This window comes from Fusarium poae, chromosome 2, assembly GCF_019609905.1.
Source record: "Fusarium poae strain DAOMC 252244 chromosome 2, whole genome shotgun sequence".
Taxonomy (NCBI): domain Eukaryota; kingdom Fungi; phylum Ascomycota; class Sordariomycetes; order Hypocreales; family Nectriaceae; genus Fusarium; species Fusarium poae.
The window spans coordinates 1497355-1522274 of NC_058400.1; the positions used below are offsets into that span (position 1 = coordinate 1497355).

Here is a 24920-nt window from a genome sequence, read left to right on the forward strand (position 1 = left end):
TCAATTGTAGCCGGTCAATGCCGGTTTTGATACTATGAGAACAGCAGTGATAGTCAAGAGTTGTAGCTCTTTGAGGAGCCGGTTCGACCGGTCAACTCGGTTAAGTCGGATCTTGGGACGGGTTTGGCACGAGCCAGTGACAGGCCAAAGAGCCGCAAGTCGATACAATACACTGATAGGCATTCAGCATTCGGTCGGTTGGTTGGTCTTTATTTTAACGCCGGGACGTCTACGTAGGCGGCAAAGGGCACTTACTATGGATATTCTAGCCAGAACTAATATGTATTTTTCTAATATAAGTAGATCTGTTAAGGCAAAATATATATAAGAATCAGAATCAAGCTAGAGTTATATCGGCATCTATTATACAGCAGGCTTTTAGTCTGATATACTGGCCAGTGCTAGTAATCAGTATGTATATTATACTATTCCCGGGTTATAAGAGGTAGGCTGGCTGTAGGACATTAGATGTGGATAGCAGTGGGGATCAGTCAGAGGCATTTAGACTAGCATCTGTCGCCATACAGTGATGTTATCTCGTTATCTCGTCAATATCCACAAGTCAAACACTTAAAACTAAGCTCGGGGCAGTTTGGGGTTTACTCCACTGAAAGGATTGGCGATAGAAGTTTGGAGTCTGCTAGCTGTAGTTGAGGTTGGGGTAATGCTCAAGTCCCTGGCCGTGTAGCCGATCACTTCCAAAGAACGTGTCTGCCTAGAAATAAAGACATATTACCCAATCTGGTAATAATCTGAGTAAACTATGCTGAAAGAAGAATGCTTTGGAGAAGGGTTTTTTATCATGTTTGCAAGCCCGCTGATGCACTCAACTGTCCAATTGATGGATCCCTAGTTATCTATGGGGAAATGATAAGAGATACTCTATCAATCTTTGGATTGTGAAACAATCAAACGGATATTGGGTATGTTGGGACTGTGTAGGTATCGGTAACATGATGAGTCCATGCCATGATGGTATGAGGACCGTGGCTGAGAGAACAGCAACAATTTGTTTAAATTCCAAGTAACAAAAAAGAAAACGTCAACAAGAAACAATTCTAGATCAAAAAGAGATAGGCTCTTCCACGGCCCGGGGCAAAAAAACGAATCCCCACCGTTGATCATCCCAATCTGTCATGGTGTGACCCTCTTAATGAGCTACGAGTGTGAATCGTCATATTCTCCAAGAAGTACGCCATACTCAAGGCTTGGACGTTTACTGTAATCTCATAGATCGCCATGCACAAGTAGATAGATAGATCGCAGTCTAGACCAGTAATGGGAGCGATCATCCGTTAACGGCTGTGGGCATTCAAATAACTAAACTCCCTTCCCCATATTCCCCAGTCCCAACTTCTTATCATCACATAATCTTCATCATGGAGTCCCAATCGCCACGGGACAAAAACGTACCTATCGACGACTCAGCTGCTCTGGAACAACTCGGCCACAAGCAGGAACTCAAGCGCAACTTTTCCAAAATCTCCCTCCTCGGTCTCGCCTTTGCGATCCTCAACACATGGACTGCTCTGTCAGCGTCAATTAGTCTTGCTCTTCCATCTGGTGGCCCCAGCTCTGTTATCTGGGGTCTTATGGTTGCTGGAATATGTAACCTCTGCTTGGCTGCTCCTCTGGCAGAGATGCTGTCTGCCTACCCAACTGCTGGTGGTCAGTATCACTGGGCTGCCCTTATAGCTTGGCCACGATGGTCAAGGGGTATCAGCTATGTCACTGGTTGGATCAACGCAGCTGGATATGTTGTCTTGACAGCGACTGGGCCGTTGCTTGGAAGTGCCTTTGTTATCAACGTAATCACTTTCATGCACCCTACCTACGAAACGAAGCCCTGGCACCAATTCCTCATTTACCTCGTCTTTACCTTCATCGCCTTGGTCATCAACGCCTTTGGCACACGATTACTCCCTCTCTTCAATAAAGCCGCTTTTATCTGGAGTATCTCTGGTTTCGTCATTATCAGCATCACTGTCCTTGCCTGTGCAGCACCCGATTACCAAAGCGGCTCCTTCGTATACGGGAATTTCATCAACCAGGTTGGATGGCCTGATGGAGTGGCTTGGATGCTTGGCCTTCTTCAGGGTGCCTTTTCTCTGACCGGTTTCGACGCTGCGGCTCATATGATTGAGGAAATTCCAAATGCCAGGGTTGAAGGTCCCAAAATCATGATCTGGTGTATCCTTATTGGCATGTTTTCTGGTTTCATCTTCCTGTCATGCCTCATGTTCGTTCTCAAGGACGTCCAAGGCGTTATTGGGTCTCCTGCAGGCTCCTTACTGCAAATTTACTTTGACGCTACAGGGAGCAAAGCCGGAAGTGTCTGTCTCATTGTCTTCTCTATCGTCTGCATCGTGTTTGCCGGTACTGCTATCATGACCACCAGTGCGCGCATGACATACTCATTCAGTCGCGACCGCGGACTTCCTTTCAGCCATGTCTGGGCCAAGGTTCATCCTACGCTAGATGTACCGATTAATGCCCTACTCTGGACGACAGCCTGGGTAATCATCTTTGGACTTATTCTCCTTGGAAGCTCGAGCGCTTTCAACGCCATCACTGCAGCTTCTGTCGTGGCTCTTGGTGTCACATATGCCATCCCCCCTGCAATTCATCTCCTTCGCGGCGGCAATAAACTACCCGAAAACCGGCCCTTCAAATTGAGCACCCCTGTGCGCTGGATTTGCAGTCTTGTTGGTGTTGCGTGGGCCATCCTTACCACAGTTCTGTTTGTCTTTCCACCCGAGCTTCCCGTCACCCCCACCAACATGAACTACTGTATCGCTGCGTTTGGAATTATTCTGTTACTTTCTGTCGGTACTTGGATCTTTGATGGAAGGAAGAACTATAAGGGCCCTCTTATTGAGATTAACATGGACGACGCTACTTTGGAGGGTGCGTCCATGGAAGAGACGACATCCACGTCTAATCCAGAGGATGATATAAAGAGTCACAAGCCTTAGAAGATAAGAAAATCTCTAGTTTAAGACAGTAGATAAGTATGTAAATACTATTTTTTGTTTCGTGTATATCATTCCTTCGACCTCGTGACGTCTTTCATGTCATAAATCGTTATTGCCAAGAAAGCTTTAGGCTGCGAAAATAAACAGCCTAAAAAGTATGGTCTAAGTAGCCTAAACTGACCTACTAATTTCGTCTCTTGTGCTCCCAGCGACCAACGTTTCTGATATCCTGAGGCGTGCGCCCAACTCCTGTCCCAAGACCCATCATCTTTCATCAATTAATAAAGAAAAGATTTGACTAATATCAGAGGACATCTATTTGTAGGTCCCCACATAGCAAAAACCTGTCGCCAACTCTTAGACGTAATACCGTGTACTGCGACTGCGATCCCGTCCATGATGTCCAGGCGATCTTCCCCGATGACTTCTCGATCTCGATTCCCTAACAACAAGGGGAGGCGGCGCAGAAATGCTCGACCTGTGCGACCGTCTACTTCGCGAGCGGTGATGATGTCGAGGCTCTTCCTTGTAGTGATACCACTTCTCCCTCTCTTGTGGCGGCGCCCCCAAGTTGAGGCACGAGCGAATGACCCAGAGAAGGAGGAGAACTCCAAAGATGGAACCAATGACGATGCCTGCGATAGCTCCGCCGCTTAGAGTTTGGGCGTCGTTTCCATTGTCTGCGGTAACGGTGACGGTTTCAACGGTTTGGCGAGAAACGAGAGTTGGTGGTTGAGAGAGTGTTGATGAGGAGAGGGCTCGGGCAAGGATTTGACCCAAACCTAAATCTTTTAACGGTGCCATTGAGCTTTTGCTTGCATAAGATGTCGATGGCGATAAATGAAGTGGCAGTGATATAAAGACAAAGAATAGAGGACAGACGCAACCAAGTCAATTAAACAAAGAGGAAATCGAGATCAATTTAACTATTTAGTACTTTCTCAATGCGTTATTTTACTAAACCTAATTCTCAACTTAAATTGAATGAGAGGCTGGGAATGAGGAATAAATGAAGACGTTTGGACGTCATAATACCATCAATATGTACGAACCATCACCAATTCTCTTTGTCTTCTTTCCCCGCTTGAACTAGTCTTGACTCTTCCATGAGCTTAATCCTGGGACCTGAACCTGTTCTTTGTCTTGTCTCGGCTGTATTGTTGCAGATCGGTACTTTAGCCATTGGCTAAGCATCACACAATATCATGTTCCTTCACGTACAATTCCATGACGTATTTAAGCGCTAATGGATTTAAGATACTTCTGTTATACCATCCATCGGGATCCTAGCTAGTGCAGCACTCGATTCAAGGAACTTTAGCTCTTGTTTGACACTAACGTAACTCAATGGCAGTGCCTAAGGAGCTTTTGTTACGAGGCTGATACATGATTGGTTTGTTTATCTGGTATGCTTCAAGTTGTCCTTGTCAATTGAGCCTCGGCTGATTGACAGTTTCAAGGAACTAAAGAGCTGCATCCACTTTCACGTTCGTTTGTCCTTTGTCGTGTGTTGAGATGTCAAATCCTGGTGCTGCTCAATGCTTGTTAAATGGGGACTGCCCAAGTTCTCGACCAGGTTTCTTCCTGCCTGAACTATTCGATTGATTAATTGGTCTTTTCAGTTTCAAGCAACGGATGGTTTTCTAGGCTATACAAACACTGAATCAGCTCATGTCATGATTGTAGATCGATGGGTGATGGAGTTAATTTGTACAAGAGGTCTTGACGACTGATAAAGAAACCACGTTTTAATAATACCAGTTTAAAAGACCGATAATTTATATGTAATCCATCTTATTAAAGCTATTATAAAAATGGCTTATTTATGCCTTACAATACCAAGTTATCAGTTGCGATGGTCATCTCTGGAGGACATCTCAACCCCAGCTTCTTTGATGGCAATATACAAACCAAGACTCTCCCTCAGGCAGCCCCCCAAACTAACATTGTCGCTACTATTTACTACTCATGAATCTGAAACTAGACCATCATGGCATCGCTTATCTCAATCGCAACTACCGCGCATCACCGCGCACAAACTCATGTGGAGGCGCGGTAAAGCGCGGCTACCGACCGCGGACCGAACAACACCCACTGATTCGGTTAATCTTACTCGAACGAGGATATCATGTATCGTGAAACAGGTCATGAGGTTACCCATCAGTGGGGATGTTAGATGTCGGTGTGTCCAACTTAAAGATAGAACTGCTCCTTTATTGTCTGAGTATCAAACAATATTGTTCCTCGATTTGCACAAACTCCATATCCATATTATTCATTATACAACTAGTCAAGATGGCACGCAACCTTCGAATTGCTGTATTGGAGTGTGATACACCTTTTCCTTCTGTCCTTGAAACGCGTGGACAGTATGGAGATGTCTTTCGTACTCTCCTCGACAAGGGACTGAAGCATGAGACATTGGGCGATAAGGTCAAGGATGTGAGCTATGATATTAGCAGATGGGATGTTGTCACAGCTCAAGAGTATCCAAACATTGAAGAAGTCGATGGCTTCTTGTTGACGGGAAGCAGTTCGTGGCCATTCGGCTCTTACTATGGGAAGAAGCTGACATGGTTTTAGAACATACATCCTTCGCTGATGAGCCTTGGATTTTGAAACTCGTCGAGTTTGTCCAAAATATCTATACAGGTACGGATAAACCCATTGTGGGTATCTGTTTTGGACATCAGATTATTGCGCGAGCACTGGGCGCAAAGGTCGCTGTTAGTCCTGGCGGTTGGGAAGTTTGCGTGGATAGAATCAATCTTAACGAGACTGGTCAAAAGCTCTTGGGAGTTGAATCGCTCGTAAGCACCCTCCCATACTTTGTCATCATCGCTCTAACAAAATGTAGGGTCTTCATCAAATGCACAGAGATGCAGTCCTCGAGATCCCAGAGGGTCTGGTCAGTCTGGGTAGCAGCTCCAAGTGTCAGATACAAGGACTATACAGGCCTGGTCGTATCATGTCATTCCAGGCCCATCCCGAGTTTGATGATTTTATCATGGAGGAGATCATGAAGGCAAGATATGAGCAAAAGATCTTTTCTCAGGAAATGTATGAAGAGGGTATTACGAGAGCGAGGGCGGCACATGATGGAGTTTTGGTGTCGGCCAAGATTTGGGAGTTTCTACTTGGCAACTAAACAATTTGCTTTGACTCTTTGATGATTATATGATAGCGTTGATAGGTAATCGGATAGGTTGGATGCGACAAGGTGCAGAGCGTGGTCAGTTATATTGCATGTGCCCCGAGGACTCTATATTATACATCGAGGCGGGTATCAAAGAATAACAATGTCCTTTCATGCAAAAGAGATCCAGATTTGACGCTCACGCATCGCCCTGCACAGTATCCATGGGCTAACCTGTTCCGGCGGCTGTTCCCAGATATGTTCTAGCAGGACTAAAGTCTGTCTCATATTTCCCAAGCCGATGGTATCCAGCATTGTCTGCAGACGCGTTCTTAGGACCTGCTGGACTGTCGGGTCGGATGTGCTACACCCGATGACAGCGAGTGGCCAGCAAAGACTCGTATTTATCCTGACCGTCGCGGGAAATTGGTCCAGTAAATTGACTGCTTCGGCGACCGCAGACTCGACCAACGCGCGTTGGAAGCTGTCTTGAGGTTGCTGGTGTGGTTTTCCTAGGACTGTCCATAGGTATAATAGAGCGGCCTGTTTCCAGACCAAACCTGCAAGACGTGTGTATGGGGTGACAGAGGGGTCTGGATAGAAGCCCATGACTTGAGACTGTAGAAAAGCAAAGTTGACGATGTTGTCAGGGCTTGGTGATACGGCGCCGTCTTCTGTCGGGGAAGACATCACCTGCCCCAGATGGAAGATCTGACATATAAGAATAAGGATTTCGAGCCAGCATCCGCAGAGCTGCCCGACGTATTTGCGCGCGACCAAATTCCTGGCCCTGACTTCTATGTCTGGGCTGAGTAGTGATTGGGAGTTGTACTGCGGATCAATTGAGATCATGCTTGTGGCTGCTATATGCATATAGTACTCGATAAGAAAGTCTGGTAAATCGTCGTATACATGGTTTTGTGCGCCTGTGAGTAGCGTGCTCACTAATGACTTTGATGCTGTTAAATGATCGAATATTGTACCGTGAATATCGCCTTTGGCGACCTGGCAGATAGATGTTAGTAACTTGATGGCGGCGGCGGATGATTGTGTATGAACAAACCTCGGTTAAACACATTATTAGACTCCCGACTGTCAATACAAGTGTATTCTCAGCGTTGCCGGAAACATATTCATCGACAACATTCCTAAACATTCGTAGCGAGTCGGTGTAGTACCTCTGGGCAACCTCATCACTTGGATGACGCTCAGCTGACGCTTGTCGGTGAGCGGCGCTTTGGGCGAGTATGAGTTGCAGCACAAGAGGTTTTGAGAAAGCCAAGGGTATAAGTTTTGAGATAAAGGGATTCACATCTGTTGATCCGTTGCCCATGCTGTTGGCGGTTCGGGCTAGGTAGTAGCTGAGCAGCTCATATGAGTGATGTCCCTGCTCTGGGAGCATCGACATTGGCATAGTGATGGTTCCATTGAGAGGTAGTCCTGCCTCTGATGAGGGCGGTAAGGCTAGTGTGAGAGCGTTGGCTGTGTCGGGGTCGTATGTTGTTGTTATGACGGTTGGAGAATCTGATGACGATGCGGATGATGACGGTGAGGGGGAAGGTTGATGATGATGAGCGTTATCGTTAATGACAGTCTCGATAGTATCGCCATCAATGTCGACATGAGTGTCGATATCAACATCAGCCTCAGCATCGATCATGTGAGTATCTCCAGAGGCCGGAGAACTATCGCCATTATGGGGTACTCGGTCATGCTCCGGGATTGAGTCCGGTAGCACGGGGTCATTGACCGAGTGCGGGTCGTGTTGCTCAAGTTCATGATCAGGGTCTTGACTTTGACGTAGTGAAGAAGAAATACTGGCTTGAGATGCAGTTGAAGAAGCACCGAATGAAGGTCTTGCTACCCTGGCATTGTTTGTTGTTGTTGTTGTTGGCAGCTTGGCACTGCTGGATGTGGCGGCAACAGGCTCTGGCCAGATACAGTCGAGTTTATTGCGTTTGCAACCACTGCAGATTGGTTTACTACATTATTCACGGTAAGTTAAAAGGGGGTACTTTTCTAGATAGATAGATATACTATGGTGCTGTACCTCTCATCACACTTCTTCTTGCGCTTCCTACAGGTAAAGCAGCCTGTCCTACTGCGGATTATAGGCATAGGACGCATGCCAGAGGTAGAAGGTGTTGGGTTTGTTGGTGGCATTGTGGAGTAGTTAAGTATAGTAGGACAAACAATGACCGGTCAGAAGACGATAGTCAGAGCGGCGCGGTTACATTACAGCACAGCAAAGGAGAGATGCAAGGCGAGTGCCGTAAGACGGGTCGTGGCTCCGGAATAAGCGAGTGCAAGTGGAGATGGAATTCTATTCTGCTTTGTTTGCGGGGGAGACAGAATCCTTCTAGACTAACTAGACTAGATTCTCCATGTCACTATCACTATCTAATCTGGTCTAGATAGATTACCCTATACACCTTGCCTCACCTCATCGACTTCACCTCTTTTAGCCTCTATCTTGGCTCTTCACCGAGTCAAGGACGAAAAAAAAAGAATCCACCTTTTCAAAATGTTCTAGACAAAACCCAATGTCAACAAGTACCTCCAAGTAACGCCTCCGGCCCTCCAAGACAATCCCTCCGAGGTCATGTGGAACCAACCCCTTCAGATCTCCCCCGACTCAGTGAAGATAAGATTGACTCGGTGACATCTGAACCGGCCCGCGGAGGTACGTACCTTTCCATTGCTTCTGATCTCATGCTCCGATCCTGGAACTCATGAGCCGAAGCGGCAAACACGACATGTTGGCGGGCGACTCTTTATTAGGTCTTGTATTGCCTGCTCTAGCTTAAGTTCATCTGTTGCTTGAGAAGTCGTCGTTGTTTCTATCTAATTTTCTTGCTTTCTTTTTTCTCTTGTCAATTCCATCTACGATACCCCAAACTCCCATCATCACAGTAATCATGATGAACATGAGACTTCTTCGGCAGCAATGCCTTCGCAGTAAGCCATCACTGGCTACGCGCATTTCCACCAGAGGTTTCGCTTCCCAGAAAGATGTAAGCAGCAAGTTATCTAACCCACACTCTAACAATGACTGACAACTCTATAGCTCCTCGGTTCAAGCCTTGAGCAAGGCGATCCTGAGATCCATGCTATTCTCAAGCGCGTATGTTGCTATACTCTTACTCCCAATTAACACCTCTAACCCCATCACAGGAAGAGAAGCGTCAGAACCACTTCATCAACCTTATTCCCTCCGAAAACTTCACCTCGCGATCAGTTCTCGATGCCCTAGGCAGTGTCATGCAAAACAAGTACTCCGAAGGTTACCCAGGAGCACGATACTACGGCGGCAATGAACACATCGATGAGGCCGAACGTCTTTGCCAAACCAGAGCTCTCGAGACTTTCCGTCTTGACCCTGAGAAGTGGGGTGTCAACGTTCAGCGTAAGTCTTTCAACACTCAATTCCCATCATGACTGATACTAACTAACACGGTGAAGCCCTCTCTGGATCCCCAGCCAACCTTTACGCCTACTCGGCCATCCTCAACACCCACGATCGTATCATGGGTCTTGACCTCCCCCATGGAGGCCATCTCTCCCACGGCTACCAGATTCCTGGCAAGAAGATCTCTATGATCTCAAAGTACTACGAGACCTTCCCCTACCGACTTAACGAGGAGACTGGCTTGATCGACTACGACAAGTTGCGCGAGAATGCCCTGCTGTACCGCCCCAAGGTCATCGTCGCAGGTACATCTGCCTACTCCCGCCTTATCGACTATGAGCGTATGCGCGCTATCGCCAACGAGGCTGGTGCTTACCTTCTCTCCGACATGGCTCACGTTTCGGGTCTTGTCGCTGCTGGCGTTATTGGAACACCCTTTGACGACTCTGATATCGTTACTACCACCACCCACAAGTCCCTCCGTGGACCTCGCGGTGCCATGATCTTCTACCGCAAGGGCGTGCGCAGCACAGACAAGAAGGGCAAGCAGATCATGTACGACCTCGAGGGTCCTATCAACGCGTCTGTCTTCCCAGGCCACCAGGGCGGTCCTCATAACCACACCATCACCGCTCTCGCCGTCGCTCTCAAGCAAGCCCAGACACCAGAGTTCAAGGATTACCAAGAAAAGGTCCTGACCAACTCCCAAGCCATGGCCAAGCAGCTCTCCGACCTCGGATACAAGCTTGTCTCTGGTGGTACCGATAACCATCTCGTTCTCGTGGACCTCAAGCCCAATGGCATCGACGGTGCGCGCGTAGAGCGCGTTCTCGAACTCGTCGGTGTGGCGAGTAACAAGAACACCGTTCCTGGTGACCGTTCGGCGTTGAAGCCGGGTGGTCTCCGTTTGGGAACGCCCGCCATGACGACGCGGGGCTTCAACGGCGAGGACTTTAAGCGCGTGGCCGATATTGTGGACCGCGGTGTGAAGATCACTCTGGCGGTTGATAAGGATGCCCGTGCTGCGGCCGAGGCCAAGGGAGCTAAGAACCCAGGTACCGTCAAGAACTTTTTGGAGTACTTGGGTGATGGATCTAGTGTCAAGGAGATTGCTGCGCTGCGAGATGAGGTTGCGGAGTGGGTTGGAGGATTCCCTCAGCCTTGGCTCAAGTCATGATGTTTTTAATGAGTGGTAGCAAGATTCATTTTGGCGTTTGGAAAATAGTTTACTGATACAGAATTGACTTTAAATGATTAAGATCATCTCTTCATAACCTATATCACGAACTTGTGTCTTGTTGTTGCTGTATTCCTCATGCCATGATCCTTATCTCATGATGTTTTACCTGACTCTCCAAGACAAGACGAAACACCTGCGTAATGAGCAACACATCAATGGTCATGCCAAAAAAATGTCTGACTACTCTACTAACAAATACCCACTCAATTGAGTCAAAATTACATGATAATAATTAATCCTGCACATCAAGTTCCGTACCCAAACTCCGAAAAGTTCCAATCCTCGGAAATTCATCCAAAGCTTTCCCCGCATAATTGTCCAAAAATTCCAAGGTACAATCTGGGGTTTTATCTATACATGACTCAGTGAAAGATGTAAGTAGCATGTACCTTCACAGGCGGCTAATCCTGGCTTCTTAGCGGTGATATGTCCATCATGACAGAGATAGCAAGTAGAAGTACTTCTTCTAGTGGGGTGGTACAAGTACCCCCATGGCCTGATGCCACCCTTGTTCATGCGGATCCTCCATCTCCAACTCTGATGACGCTACTACTAAGCAAAAACGCCTTCTTTACTGGGGCCGGGCAGTGACTCCGAGGTACCTCTGGGTTTCGTTCCAACGGAGCGGCGCCGAAGACGGAAACTCTGTAGTGGGAGAGATAGTAAGTAAATGGAGGGGAGGGAAGCCCAGCTAAAACTATCATCATCAAACTCACTTCTACAGTTAATCAATCATCCCTTTACGTCTCACAATCACAATCACATACACAATGTCTGGCTTCTTTGCTCGTCAAGCTTGGGCTTCTGCCTCCAAGGTCCGATCTACTGCTCTCCGAGCTCCCACGGCTGCTTTCACCTGCAGAGTCAACAACATTGCTCCCCGACGATGCTTTTCAGTTTCCATGAACCGTGAGTTTTCAAATCTGGATCTACTCAATTGAGTTCTAACGCATTTCTAGTTCTCGCCAGAAAATACACTGAGAGCCACGAATGGGTCGACGTAGCCGCCGATGGCAAGACCTGTAAGTTTCCTCGCTTCAACTCTCAGAACATGCCCAATTAACAATTTCAGGCACAATTGGCATCTCCAACTACGCCGCCGAAGCTCTCGGCGATGTAGTCTACGTTGAACTTCCCGCAGTAGGCGAAGAGACAGCCCAAGGCGAGTCCTTTGGCAGCGTCGAGTCCGTCAAGTCAGCTTCTGACATTAACTCTCCCGTTTCTGGTTCCGTCGTCGAGGTCAATGACCCCATCGTCGAGACACCCGCTGATCTTGGCAAGGATCCTGAGAACGAGGGCTGGTTGATCAAGGTTGAGGCTGAGGACGTTTCTGCTTTGGATGAGTTGATGGATGAGGCTGCTTATGCTGAGCATATCAAGGAGGAGCACTAAGCGAGCAGAGAGAATGGTTTTTTAATTAATGTTTTTGTGATTTAAAAAGCAAGATATCAAGACACTTTTCAACAAGGAATTTACAATTTTTTTTTAAACAAAATATTCTGGCACATATTTCACCACTTCTTGCTACGTTGTTGATATGGGTATCCCTCGAAGTCTAATGCGAAATCGTCTTGCTACGTTGTATTGTGTTCTCTTGACAATTGACCTTCTTGGTAGGGTAGGGGGAAAGGTCTCATCGGTGAGATAATGTCTCCTTTACAAGACACATCCCACTCAAATCACGTTTCAATATTGACAAAGCTTCAGATATTTTAACTCATAAATTTAGTCTAAGTAGTTTTAGAACTTTTTATCTAGAAAATCCATTCATCATATCTCGCATAAACTCCGCCAATACAGAGATCAGTTCGCCATAGTTGAATAGCTTCCCAATAAACCATTCCAAATGCAACGACACCATCATGGTTGAATATGATATCTGTTTCCCCCCTTTCGCTCAAACCCTATTAAAAAACCAATCGCTAATAAAACCCAATATGATCATGTTAAATCCATTATTCCCTTTTCACCATTTACAAGTCCTCAGATCCCTCGACAGGAGGGCATGTGCAGAACAGGTTGGTGTCACCGTAAGCATCATCCACTCGGCCAACAGAGGGCCACATCTTCTTCTCCCGGAGCCAGGGGAGAGGGTAGGCAGCCTCTTCGCGGGTGTAAGGGCGGTCCCACTCTGAGGATAGGAGGTCGTGTTGGGGATGAGGGGCGTTGGTGAGGATGTTGTTCTTGCGGGGAACCTTGCCAGACTCAATGCCGGCGATCTCCTTGCGGATCTGGATGAGGGCGTCGCAGAAGCGGTCAAGCTCAGCTCGGGACTCAGACTCGGTGGGCTCGATCATGAGGGTTCCCGATACGGGGAAACTCATGGTAGGAGAGTGGAAACCGTAGTCGGCCAATCGCTTGGCAATGTCGGCAACTTCAACACCGGCTGTGTCCTTGAAGGGTCGGACGTCAAGGATGAACTCGTGAGCGCATCGGCCTTGAGCGTTGGTGTAGACAACCTTGTAGTGGGGGAGGAGACGGGACATGATGTAGTTGGCGTTGAGGAGGGCAGTACCAGTTTGCTTGGTAAGACCATCGCCACCCATCATGAGGATATAAGTGTGGCTGATGGGGAGGATGGAAGCACTACCCCAAGGAGCGGCACTGATGGGGGCAACAGCGGTGCTGTCACGCTCGGCACCAATGCGTTGAGGATCAATCTCAGGGTGACCAGGCAGGTAAGGAGCGAGGTGCTTCTTGACGGCAATAGGACCGACACCAGGGCCACCACCACCGTGAGGAATACAGAAGGTCTTGTGGAGGTTAAGATGGCAGACATCAGCGCCAATGTCACCAGGAGAGCAGAGACCAATCTGAGCGTTCATGTTGGCACCGTCCATGTAGACGAGACCACCGTGCTCATGAACAAGGTCACAGACCTGCTTAATCTCGGGCTCGAAAACACCAAAGGTGGAAGGGTAGGTGACCATGATGGCGGCAAGCTCATCAGCATGCTTGACACACTTGGCCTTGAGATCCTCAATATCCAGGTTACCAGTCTTGCCATCACACTTGACAGTGACGACCTTCATACCAGCCATAGCCGCAGAGGCAGGGTTGGTACCGTGGGCAGAAACAGGGATCAGGCAGACCTTTCGCTTCTCGCCAGAACGAGCCTCGTGGTAGGCCTTGATGCAGCGAAGACCAGCAAACTCACCCTGAGCACCAGAGTTGGGCTGCAGAGTAGTAGCGTCCATACCAGTAATCTCGGACAAGTTCTTGGCGAGGGAGCTGATGAGGGCCTGGTAACCGGAAGCCTGCTCGACGGGGGCGAAGGGGTGGATGTTGTTGATACCAGGGTCGGAAACGGGCAGCATCTCGGTGGTGGCGTTGAGCTTCATGGTGCAAGAGCCCAGAGGGATCATAGAGTGGACAAGAGACACATCCTTGGACTGGAGGTGGTAGATGTATCGGAGGAGCTCGGTCTCGGTGTGGTACTGGTTGAAGACGGGCTGCTCGAGGTAGGCGGACTTTCGCTGGAGAGAAGCTGGGAGCTCATCGTTGAGGAACTTGCCCTTGTCGGACTCGAGAGCGGCCTTGAAGTCGGACTCGGAAACGCCAAAGATCTTGACAAGATTGCCGAGGCTCTCAAGGGTGACACCCTCGTGGAGAGAGAAGCCAACCTTGTCATCAGCGACACGGCGGAGGTTGATGTTCTGAGCATCAGCCTTCTCGTGAACCTTGGCAATAGCCTCAGGAGAACCCTTGAGAGTAACAGTGTCGAAGAGAACAGAGCCATCCTCGCGGAGACCTTGAGTGTGCAGCTGGAACTCGCCCTTCTCGAGGATGAGGCTCTGAGCGAGACGGGTCTTGCTCCAGATATCCTCAGCAATAGTCTTGAGACCCTTGGGACCGTGGTAGACAGCGTAGAAAGCAGACATGTTGGCGAGAAGAGCCTGGGCAGTGCAAATGTTGCTGGTAGCCTTTTCACGTCGAATGTGCTGCTCTCGAGTCTGGAGAGCAAGACGAAGAGCAGGCTTTCCGAGACGATCCTTGGAAACACCGACGAGACGACCGGGGATCTTGCGCTTGTACTTCTCGGAAGTGGCAAAGAAAGCAGCGTGGGGACCACCGTAGCCCAGAGGAACACCGAATCGCTGGGAGTTACCGATGGCGATATCGGCGCCAAAGTCTCCAGGGGGCTTGAGCATGGTAAGAGCGAGCAGGTCGGTAGAGGCGCTGAGGAGGGCCTTCTTCTCGTGGACGATGTCGGCAAGGGCCTGGTAATCGTGGACACCACCGTGGGTATCAGGGTACTGGATCAGGGTACCAATAAGGTCACCCTCGACTTCGCGGACGAGCTTGGAGTTGTCGGCAAGGACATCACCAATGACGAGCTTGATGTTGAAGCCCTCGGCTCGGGATTGCAGGACGGAGATGGTCTGGGGGTGGCAGTTCTCTGAGACAACAAAGGTCTTTTGGCCCTTACCCTTGGGGGCGTTGGCCATTGACATGGTCATGGCCTCGGCGGCGGCGGTCGCCTCGTCGAGAACAGAGGCATTGGCAATGTCAAGACCAGTCAAATCGGTGATAAGAGTCTGGAAGTTGAGGAGGGACTGGAGACGGCCCTGGCTGATCTCAGCTTGGTAGGGAGTGTAGCTGGTGTACCAAGCAGGGTTCTCAAGAACATTGCGCTGGATAACAGCAGGAACAAGAGTTCCGTAATAACCAGCACCAATAAAAGACTCGTAAACTTTGTTGTTCTTTGCGAGCTTTCGCATCTCTTGCTGGATGTAGTGCTCGGTGCGACCATTAGCAGGGACAGCAGACTCAGCGCCGCCCTCGTACCACTGCTCAACGAGGTTAAGACCCTTTTGCTTCCTCCTGACCTGCGGGGGGATAGTCTGTTCAAGGAACTCCTCCATGGAGCTCACTGGAGGGTCGAGCATCTTGAGCATCTCTGTTTGCTCGCTCGACTCGCTGCCGATGTGTCTCCTTGAGAAGAGCTCATGTTCTTGCAGTTTAGTGCTGCTCTGGGACTCGACAAAGCGAGGGGCCTGGGCGGTGGCTGTGACTGAGAATGTCCGTGATGAGACGCCATTGAGACGAATTGTTGGTGTGAGACGAGGTTGAAGAGTGATGGGGGAGCGACGAGACTGACGGGCGAGCCGTTGTCCGATACGAGTAGCAGACATCATGATGAAGATGTCACCTCTCAGTCCTGACCTATGATGATGGAGGGGAGAGAGTAAAAAAAGAAAGATGCTTGTTCCAAAATGTTATCAAAGAACAGCGTCGCTCACAAAGTTTTAAGGGTTTATCCATGATGGACAACGAGTGGCGTATCGGCCATGATGGTCCGATCTTGCAGCCGGTTTGCTTTCTTTCCTTTCTCCAAAAAGCCACGGCCGGGAAGAGGAAAGAAAAGGTACATCGAGGTACATGATCTTCATTCCCCAGTTCCAGAAGGTCTCTTTCTTTTTTAGTGGTGACTCGGTGAAGCGCGGCAACTAAAGATTACAAGCTAATGCGCGATAAAAGCCGTGATTGGTTCCTCTTGACTCAGTGAAACCCAGTGACTCGGTGAAAGATAAGTCGCTATTTTTGCCATGATGCTTATCTGCCCTGTCCAATTCACCGAGTCAACTGCCAAAACGGCTTAAAGCTACAGTGCATCTTCACTGAGTCAATGCACTATAAACTAGTAGAACTAATCAGGTGGTCGGCGCATAGAGCCGTGGGTCCTCAAACGCCAAGACGTTATCACCAACATGATGAATAGAGTACCTATCCTTCTTACTTCCTCGGTCTCGTAACCGAAACCTGGGGCCGATTCCGGAATGGTCTGGTTGTACAATGATAAGAAGCATAGACCGGCAGTCAAGCTGCACTGATACGTGTTCTAGAAGACTGTCATGCATCTTTGGCCTTGTGACAATTTTAGACTACCGTTGACTTTGACTTTGCACGGATTTCCGGTCAAAAACCCGGGGTTGCGTCGCCGGAATACATCTACTACTCCGATCCTGGTGCCTTACAGTAGCCACAATTGACCCCATGACGCTTATTCCATACAATGTATAGAGCAACATTTGACTGCAGTCTGCCTGTCTGTGTTTCGTGTTACAGATGACTTTAGCATGATCGTCATTGGTTTAGGTGTTACTATGTAGATAGAACTGATAAGGCTAATCTTTCACCGTGTTTATCTACAGCCAACAATGGGTTTCTTGTGATGATACCCTTGACAACCACCAAAATGACCAAAGAGAACAAATAAAAACATGAACTCTCCTTTGAACACGCAATGAAGCTTTCAAAAAGTAATTTATTGTAATTATCGAACACAGACTAAACAAAGAGAAGACCACTATGACTGAAAGACAGCACCTAGATAGTTTACTGTGTATGGAAAATATCGTTAGAACAAAGGAACTTCCGAGCCTGACTCATTGTAAAGAAATGTGTCTTGTTCAGAATCCTTTCAATAGTAAAAAATATTGTTATTCAGATCGTCAATGGAGTCGAGAAAGTACAAAATCAAGCAGAAGCCTACCTGGTCTGCGTTTCTCACTATCCCAAAAGCTTGATCATCAGATTTATCACTAACGATCTCAAACATGCTATCGAAAAACTACCAAGGAAACCCTCTCAGAGGTGCGCCTCTTTGCAAGAGACATTTCCAAGAACACGTCTTTGGCCAGACGTCAAAATCAAACTCGCCAACTCGCGTCCAACCAAGACGACTTGCAAAAGACAAACATCTCCTGACAAAAAGAGACACCAAGAAACGGTATTCAGACGAGGAGCTGTTCAGTTCAATCACGAAACGCAGAAAGACCGACAGCCCAGTCTCACAGAACAGGAAATGGAACTCATTTACCAGTTCACTCGAACGGCAGGTGAGTCAGATCGCCCTACAGGCTTCAGAGAAGGGTCCTCACAACTGTTCCCTTGGCCCAGTGCCATTGGAATGCCATATGTGCGTGTCACATTTTGCCGAGTTTATGGTTGAAAGGCTTGCCATCGTGAAGCCTGTAGCGCCAGTTGCTAATATGGCCACTGTTGGAAAGGTCTTGAAACTCAACTCTAGGATGGATTTCGGAGAGGGAGAAATGATCACATTTCAATGGGAGGGCTTGTCGTATGTCATTGATGCTTGTAGGACTCCCATGTTTATGATTCTATGAACAAGGGTGATCTTCTTCCAGGACTTGACGAAGACTCGATTTGCAGACCATGGTGGAAACTTTAGAGTAAGAAACGTGGCTAAGAATTTAAGCACAATCGAATCAACGCAACTTCAATACTCTGCATGACGAGGAGAAAGAGATAAAATGCCCAAGTGAAAGTAGTCAATTATGAAAATGTAGTGTCAAACCCTCTTCCAACCCTTAGCCGTTCCTCCTTGTGAGCGCTTTTCAACAAAGAAATTACTTTGACGTAGCCTAGAAAGGATGCTACCATTGTATAGCCACTCGTATTCTAACCGCATAACATGGGTAATGCTCTGGTACGATAGAAACTTGCAATCGAAAAAGATTCTTGGCAGTGGGTTGTATGCCGTTGGCCGACATCCACACGTGGTTGCCTGACATTTTGGCAGCTCGCCTGCGATTGGGTCAGACGGCATTGTTTGTGGGCGCAGTCCAGGAACGTCGCTTATAATACTCCAGCGGAGTGCTGAGAAGATTCAGCACAGTCTTTGGCACAGGAAATGAACTACAGCGGCGCAAACGGCCTTGAATTCGGGGCGGGCAATGCCAACATTGACCCAGCTGTGTTGAGGGGTAAGCAACAAGCCCTTGGAAAACTGGCAAGGTCGTCCTCATATTAACTGTCCTCCAAGAACTGCCGGAAGGATGCAAGGTCACAACCATCGAGAACCATGGCGTAAGCTTCTGGGCGAAGACGGGTCGCATCGATGTTTTGCTCAATGACGGTACACCAAAGTGCTTCTTCATCAAGATCATGTCGAAAGAATTAGGGATGAATATGACCAGGGGGGAGTTCCATTCCATGAGAGCGATACATGACGTTCTGCCAGAATTTGTCCCAAGGCCCATCGCTTGCGGCACCTACGAGACAACAACAGACACCCACTTCTTCCTCTGCGAATTTCGAGAAATGGCTGAGGATATGCCTGACCCTCACAACTTTGCTGCTCTTCTGTCAACGCTGCACCAGAAAAGTATATCACCTACCGGCAAGTTCGGGTTCCATATCACCACCTATGCAGGAAACCTACCCCAGTTCGTGGAGTGGGAAGATAGGTGGGAGACGTTCTTCGCCAAGTCCATGAGGCAGGCACTTGACCTGGAGATTGAAAGAAAAGGGCCCAGTGAGGAGCTTGAGATTCTCTCAAGAGCTCTGTTCGAAAAGGTCATCCCGAGGCTCCTGAGGCCTCTCGAGAGTGACGGTCGAACAGTGAAACCTTCATTGGTTCATGGAGACCTTTGGTACGCAAACTCAGGGATTGATGTAGACAACGATCAGCCTCTTGTCTTTGATGCGTGCTGCTTCTTTGCACACAACGAATGTACGTTCTCCTATTGCACACTTACAGTTACCCGTGCTAACCAGCTCGAATTTGAAGATGAGTTTGGCCAGTGGCGACCAGCTTGCAATAGATTCGGAGATGAGTACGTAGCTGCCTACAACACATTCGCCCAGATCTCGCCGCCTGAAGAGGATTTTGAAGGTCGTTTAGACCTCTATAGACTGTGAGACATTCAGAAACTCTTTTCCTTCATGATCTGCGCAGCTGACATCAAGCTAGGAGATTTGACACACATGTATCAGCCCTATTTGTCGATAACGAGACACTTCGCACACAGTGAGGCTATTCTTATTCTACGGTCTAGTTCGGTGGCTAATGAGTTTAATAGGGTCCTTGACGTTATGAAAGATTTGGTCCAGAGATATGGTTAGTGGACGAGTAGCAGCCGTATTATGCGCTTTTGGTAGATAGGCGGCACGGCTTGATGCTACTCAGCTTTGATTTCCGCGTTATTTAGCTTAAGATACAGGCTACTTACATAGGTAGGAGAAGGACCAATTTAAGTCATAGTCGAAAGAAGCTTAGTGATGTCAAGTCTCTAACAAAGGTGCTTCAATTAGTTCACGTCTACCGAACGCAATATCTTCCAAGAAAAGAATGCAAACAATCCTTGGACGGCCACTCATCATAGCGTCCTAAATACTTTTACAGACAGTCGAGAAGCCTATGAATTGCTGAGAAACTTGGCTCATAGATTTGCCTTGTTCTAAATGGCACGTGTGCTACGATTATCCTGTAAATAGTAACTCAATGACAGCCTTCCATTGATCACACTCTTAATGGCTCCGTTATAGGGATAAATGCCCCCTTAACGAGGACTAAAACGTTTGATGATAATAAATTAAAACTGAATAATTAGAACCGAGGTTAAGATTAAGTCACGCTACAGCCTGATTTCCCCCACCGTCACCCCGAGGCCCTCATGGCTCACTTGCATATGCTGTGTCACCCCTTAATTGTTGGTTATTTGTCTGGAAATGTGCGGCTCAAATGTCATAACACCCATCACCAATGTACACATGTAGAAAGCTGGGTAGTGTGCATAAAGCGCAACTTTATAAATGAGTTCTAGACGACAGATGTAACACCCTTCTTTGCCATGCCATAACTGAGGCTCAAGATATCCGACACCATTCAAATATTTCTATCGATCAGTCTTATAAACGTACGTTATCCTTCATTCTACATCGCACCATCACCACCCATGTTGCCAGTCAAAGATGTGTCTACTTGATGGCCAGAGCGGCCAGAAATTTTCTCTGATCCCAAATCCGATGTCAATTGATGACCTGTTTGTGGCCGAGTTTGATGATTAGGAAACCAAGACACACCAGAAAACGTTCCTCTAGATGATAAAAAAAGATGACGTTTTTTTTGGACGGGCTACAACAGATGGGGAGATGTCTCTCAGAGACTACATCAGAGGTCTTCAACCTGTCCCCGATGAGGGTTTGTTTCCTCAAAATCCGGCGGACACTGAACTGTCCATCGGTGAAGGCGACTACGACGAAAACTTATGCTTTTATAAACGACCTGGCCTCTTTCACTTCGAGCCCGGGAGAGTACGAGCACACCAACATTGGTTCTTGACGAGATTTATGATGGAGAGTCTTGACAAAAATCCCTACCCAAGCATCATCCACTATAAAGGATATTGCGTTAAGCGTGGCCGTATCACTGGAATCGTTCTTGACAAGTATCAAATGATCATGGAGTAATTCAGAGAAAGCCCATGATTAAAGGACATTGACCTCGGCTCATTCCTATCAACTATGCAACTGGTGGTGGACCATCTGCGCGCTCTTGGACTTGCGCACAACGACAACAACCGGGAAAAATCATGACGAGAAATACAAATAATTCTGTGCTGATTGACTTTGAATCGTGCCAGTTCTTTGGCAAGTTATTGTAGGCTATTGGCACGCCATGTGGGCTTTCTGGAGGTTTTTGGACGTCGGAGAAGAAGCACGATGTGTTTGCGATGGGTAAGCTGAGGCAGTGACTGAGCGACACCGAGTCAGAGAAGTCAAATGTACTGGTAAAGTCAGCTTTGGAGCTGTTGCTTATTGACAACGTCCATCAACTAACGCTGCTATCTTTCCTCGCCTCGAGCTGTTTTATAGCTGCACTTGTAATCACCTGGCTATCATGACAGCATGTGACATAGCTATCCGTTGTTTGCATACAAGTTCCATATCAACTGCCGAATATTGATTGTTCTTTTGGAGGGTGGCAAAGAAGCGTTAATATTGCGATCCAATGATAAGACGTCGCTGGGGTGGATGGTGTTAGTGGCAATCACTTTGGCTATAACCTACAGACCAAGTCTTGATGATGGCCAGAAGATCAAACAAAGATAGGATGAGGATCTCGTTACTCTGTCATCAATTATTAGACAAAAACATTTGGATACCTATCATATTGACTGTCTTTGTTGGTAAATGTATATGTCTAGATATCTCGAATCTTCAATAACACTACCGCGATACCCTATCCCTGTCCCTGTCCTTGTCTCAAATCTCGAACCATCCATCGTGGATCATCACGCGGAATTCTAAACCAACCGCCAAAATAACTCATGCCAGAACCCCACTACTCAAGCTCAGATCGCCAACCAGATTCCACCATGACACTAGGACCCCTCATTGTACAGGGATCATCAACGCACAAAGGCCGCAACTATCTTGTATATAAGACCCTGCATGATCCAGATCAAAGGACAATTCTTTTTGTTCATCCTCATCTCCAACATCAACTACTATAACACCCTTTTTAAACAACTACCTACCTACCCACCAAACAATCTTCACAATGGCTGGCGACTGTGGCTGCTCTGGTGCCTCTTCTTGCAACTGCGGCTCTAGCTGTAAGTCAACAGACATGATCTTGCCGATGTCCAATACTAATTATATCTAGGCTCTTGCTCTGGCTGCGGCAAATAAACAACTTGATCCTTTGATCATTCGAATACAACAACTATCTCACGCCCAGGCTGGGGTTAAGATACATCCTTTTGACGACAAATCACGGACGGAGTTATGAAGGGCGGAGTTGAGGTCATGATGTGGTTGCGACATGCGGTTGGATAGCTAGCAGTTAAGCTCAATACTATCCTTGTTGTTCTGTTGAGTATTTCCTGATCACGTTTGCCTGTTACATGATGATGCATTTCCATGTTACAATGGACAGTAGCCCGGTGATGTACAGACTCTCCTCAAAGATTTATAACCACAAAACGTATACTTAGCACTAAGGTAGGACATTCCGATAAGGAGCCATCTCAGGATGAAGATGACCTTCGCTCTCCTCTACTGTTGATAGTTGTTATGTGTTGAGAAATCTCCACATTACGGCTATTTTCATGAAGTTGACTGGTGTCTGTACTTTAGTCTGTACGACTTCAATTCGTATAAACAGGCACTGCCACCGGATGATTCCTGCATAAACTTTGAGATAAAGTTGTCGGAGTGACTCATAACAGGATATTCAATGTTGGCGGGGGAATCATGAGTCAGCCATAAGGTTTATATCTCCTATATAATCTCATGCATTCCCCAGGATTTTCTGCCTCGCAATTCAGCCATCACCCACCTATCGGAATGAAAGGCAGCGAATCTCCTCCCGCTAGCCTGTCAACTCTACCGGTTGAGCTGGGCCATTACATCGCCCGCTTCCTAGCCAATCGCGACATCAAATCGCTACGCCTCACATCATCTTCACTACGCGCTCGCTTCACCTTGCGTTTAAAACGAGTCTTTATTTCGGCAAGCCCTCGTAACCTCAAGGTTGTCAAAGAAGTCGCAGACCATGAAGTCTTTCGCCATGGTGTGACCGAGATAATATGGGACGAGAGCGAGTTCCAGTATACAAGTAGTAAATTGAGGACGCGCGATTGGGATTGGGGGTATTATCTGGATTCGTGCCGTGAAGACATTTGCGAACTGGCCGGAGGCTGGACGAACGCCGATCTGACAGGTCGGCCGGATGATGCTACTCGTCAACTTGCGGCAGCCATGTCACGGGACGAGTGTGAACAACTCTATTCTGAGTTAGCGGACGAGGAAGAGTGTATACTCAAGTCTGGGGAGGATATCAAAGTATTTGAGTATGCCCTCGACAGATTTCCTCTGTTACGTCGGGTAACTATCTCGACCAAAGCTCATGGGAGATTGTTCATGCCCATGTACGAGACGCCCATGATTCGCTCGTTCCCGTATGGTTTCGTATATCATTTGCCAGATTTATCTGGTCAAAGTGTCTATGGCTATGATTCGAGCTTGCTGTGGGAAGATGAGCAATCTGGGAATAGACCAAAGTACACTGTCCACAGGCGCGGCGTCTGTAGCTCTCTGAGGATGCTTGCAAGACATGAAAGGCACAAGGTCTCCGAATTCATTATCGAAGATCTGACACGCATTAACTCAGTTTCCAAATTCGACAACAAAGGCTACGCACTTGCGGACTTGAAGTCACTCATTCAGAGGCCCGGCTTCAGTCGATTGCATCTATTTGCCGACGACCCAAAGGGGCACGAAATTTTGGAGAAGGTCGAAAATCTTCAGAGCCTTCGTATTTGCGGCCGGTGGAGCGATGCTTATTTGCAATTTCCAAGATGCGTGATGCAAAGCCTTCAAAACCTCGAGTTAGACAAACTCGAACTGGAAGCACATAACTTCATGACATTTGTAGGACCCTTGAATTCACTTCGTTCTCTGCAGCTGCGTTATGCTATCTTTTCGCGCCAGTACGGGGTTGAGGAGGAAACGGACCCGAACCCGACGGGAAATCCACACGAATTTCTCAATGCATTGAAAGAAAATGATTGGTGCAGTCGGTCTTCGCGGCCAAAGGTCACCATTGAGCTTGTCGATGGTTCCTGGTATGAAGGTCAGATGTTGAGACTTGACTCAGACGTCGACGAGTTTCTGTATGAGAATGGAGAAAATCCATTTGTGCCAGACAAGTTTGAGGTTTTTCGTGGGCATTCGCATTTCGTGTCTCAAGATATGGATAAGATATGCGAGGGTAAAGGAATTGAGGTGGATGAATATGATCCCGAGTATGAGCGACCGAATTTTGACGACGAGACACGAGAACGCCTGGGAATAGCCTCGACACACTACAGAAGGGATAAGCCCTGGGGTGATAGTGAATGGGGGCCTCAAACATGCCCCAAATTGGAAGAACAGGACACAAACCCTCACTCTGAAGGGCCACTTGAATTGGCGCAGACGTTTGGGGAGACTATGAGACTATCATGAGATGAAAAAAACAAATCACCAATGAAGACTTGGCATAATACTAGGATGCAATAAAAGACCCTGTGACTTGATGAAACAGCGATTTACCCTGTAGGTTGATTTGCGCACCGAGAACCTGATTCATGTGCACTACTTGAACCGAAGAGTTTAGCATGTGACAGAGACAATGACCCAAGGTTCAAGTCAGAAAATGGAATGGATGACTGCGCCAACCGAGAAAGCTCACGTGTGACTTTTTATGATTAATGTCTGTTTCTTTCAACTTTACCATACTCTTCCTTCTGTTGGGTTTATTTTCTGTCCTTTCTTTTATTTGTCTTGTTAGAGAATGACATGCATCTGACTGACCTAAAGTCGCGGGGCAGAAAAGCAAAGCAGAGCAACCACTACAATCCGGGG

The 24920-nt window shown here is 47.6% G+C and overlaps 11 protein-coding genes across 11 annotated transcripts; 8 read left to right on the forward strand and 3 right to left on the reverse strand.

Annotated features, from left to right (window-relative positions):
- Positions 1-1379: 1379 nt before the first annotated feature.
- FPOAC1_004431 (uncharacterized protein) lies at positions 1380-2975 on the forward strand (the record flags this gene model as incomplete). Its single annotated transcript, XM_044848979.1, has 1 exon — positions 1380-2975. One exon carries the CDS (start codon positions 1380-1382, stop codon positions 2973-2975), a length of 1596 nt encoding a protein of 531 aa, XP_044707689.1.
- A 357-nt stretch (positions 2976-3332) lies between these two features.
- Positions 3333-3779, reverse strand: FPOAC1_004432 (uncharacterized protein; the record flags this gene model as incomplete). Its single annotated transcript, XM_044848980.1, has 1 exon — positions 3333-3779. One exon carries the CDS (start codon positions 3777-3779, stop codon positions 3333-3335), a length of 447 nt encoding a protein of 148 aa, XP_044707690.1.
- A 1491-nt stretch (positions 3780-5270) lies between these two features.
- Positions 5271-6123, forward strand: FPOAC1_004433 (uncharacterized protein; the record flags this gene model as incomplete). Its single annotated transcript, XM_044848981.1, has 3 exons — positions 5271-5508; positions 5559-5785; positions 5833-6123. The coding sequence occupies 3 exons, from the start codon at positions 5271-5273 to the stop codon at positions 6121-6123; spliced, it is 756 nt and encodes a 251-aa protein (XP_044707691.1).
- A 159-nt stretch (positions 6124-6282) lies between these two features.
- Positions 6283-8274, reverse strand: FPOAC1_004434 (uncharacterized protein; the record flags this gene model as incomplete). The annotated part of the gene is made up of 3 exons (XM_044848982.1): positions 6283-7116; positions 7175-8093; positions 8162-8274. The coding sequence occupies 3 exons, from the start codon at positions 8272-8274 to the stop codon at positions 6283-6285; spliced, it is 1866 nt and encodes a 621-aa protein (XP_044707692.1).
- A 755-nt stretch (positions 8275-9029) lies between these two features.
- Positions 9030-10697, forward strand: CBS2_2 (Cytochrome B translational activator protein cbs2; the record flags this gene model as incomplete). The annotated part of the gene is made up of 4 exons (XM_044848983.1): positions 9030-9125; positions 9179-9235; positions 9286-9517; positions 9574-10697. 4 exons carry the CDS (start codon positions 9030-9032, stop codon positions 10695-10697), a joined length of 1509 nt encoding a protein of 502 aa, XP_044707693.1.
- Positions 10698-11530: 833 nt separating this feature from the next.
- FPOAC1_004436 (uncharacterized protein) lies at positions 11531-12152 on the forward strand (the record flags this gene model as incomplete). Its single annotated transcript, XM_044848984.1, has 3 exons — positions 11531-11669; positions 11720-11782; positions 11833-12152. 3 exons carry the CDS (start codon positions 11531-11533, stop codon positions 12150-12152), a joined length of 522 nt encoding a protein of 173 aa, XP_044707694.1.
- Positions 12153-12733: 581 nt separating this feature from the next.
- On the reverse strand, positions 12734-15898 carry FPOAC1_004437 (uncharacterized protein; the record flags this gene model as incomplete). Its single annotated transcript, XM_044848985.1, has 1 exon — positions 12734-15898. One exon carries the CDS (start codon positions 15896-15898, stop codon positions 12734-12736), a length of 3165 nt encoding a protein of 1054 aa, XP_044707695.1.
- A 1422-nt stretch (positions 15899-17320) lies between these two features.
- Positions 17321-18019, forward strand: FPOAC1_004438 (uncharacterized protein; the record flags this gene model as incomplete). Its single annotated transcript, XM_044848986.1, has 2 exons — positions 17321-17844; positions 17896-18019. 2 exons carry the CDS (start codon positions 17321-17323, stop codon positions 18017-18019), a joined length of 648 nt encoding a protein of 215 aa, XP_044707696.1.
- Positions 18020-18417: 398 nt separating this feature from the next.
- Positions 18418-19631, forward strand: FPOAC1_004439 (uncharacterized protein; the record flags this gene model as incomplete). Its single annotated transcript, XM_044848987.1, has 4 exons — positions 18418-18490; positions 18550-19423; positions 19480-19536; positions 19589-19631. 4 exons carry the CDS (start codon positions 18418-18420, stop codon positions 19629-19631), a joined length of 1047 nt encoding a protein of 348 aa, XP_044707697.1.
- Positions 19632-20660: 1029 nt separating this feature from the next.
- FPOAC1_004440 (uncharacterized protein) lies at positions 20661-20978 on the forward strand (the record flags this gene model as incomplete). Its single annotated transcript, XM_044848988.1, has 1 exon — positions 20661-20978. One exon carries the CDS (start codon positions 20661-20663, stop codon positions 20976-20978), a length of 318 nt encoding a protein of 105 aa, XP_044707698.1.
- Positions 20979-22859: 1881 nt separating this feature from the next.
- Positions 22860-24521, forward strand: FPOAC1_004441 (uncharacterized protein; the record flags this gene model as incomplete). Its single annotated transcript, XM_044848989.1, has 1 exon — positions 22860-24521. One exon carries the CDS (start codon positions 22860-22862, stop codon positions 24519-24521), a length of 1662 nt encoding a protein of 553 aa, XP_044707699.1.
- Between the last annotated feature and the right edge of the window lie 399 nt (positions 24522-24920).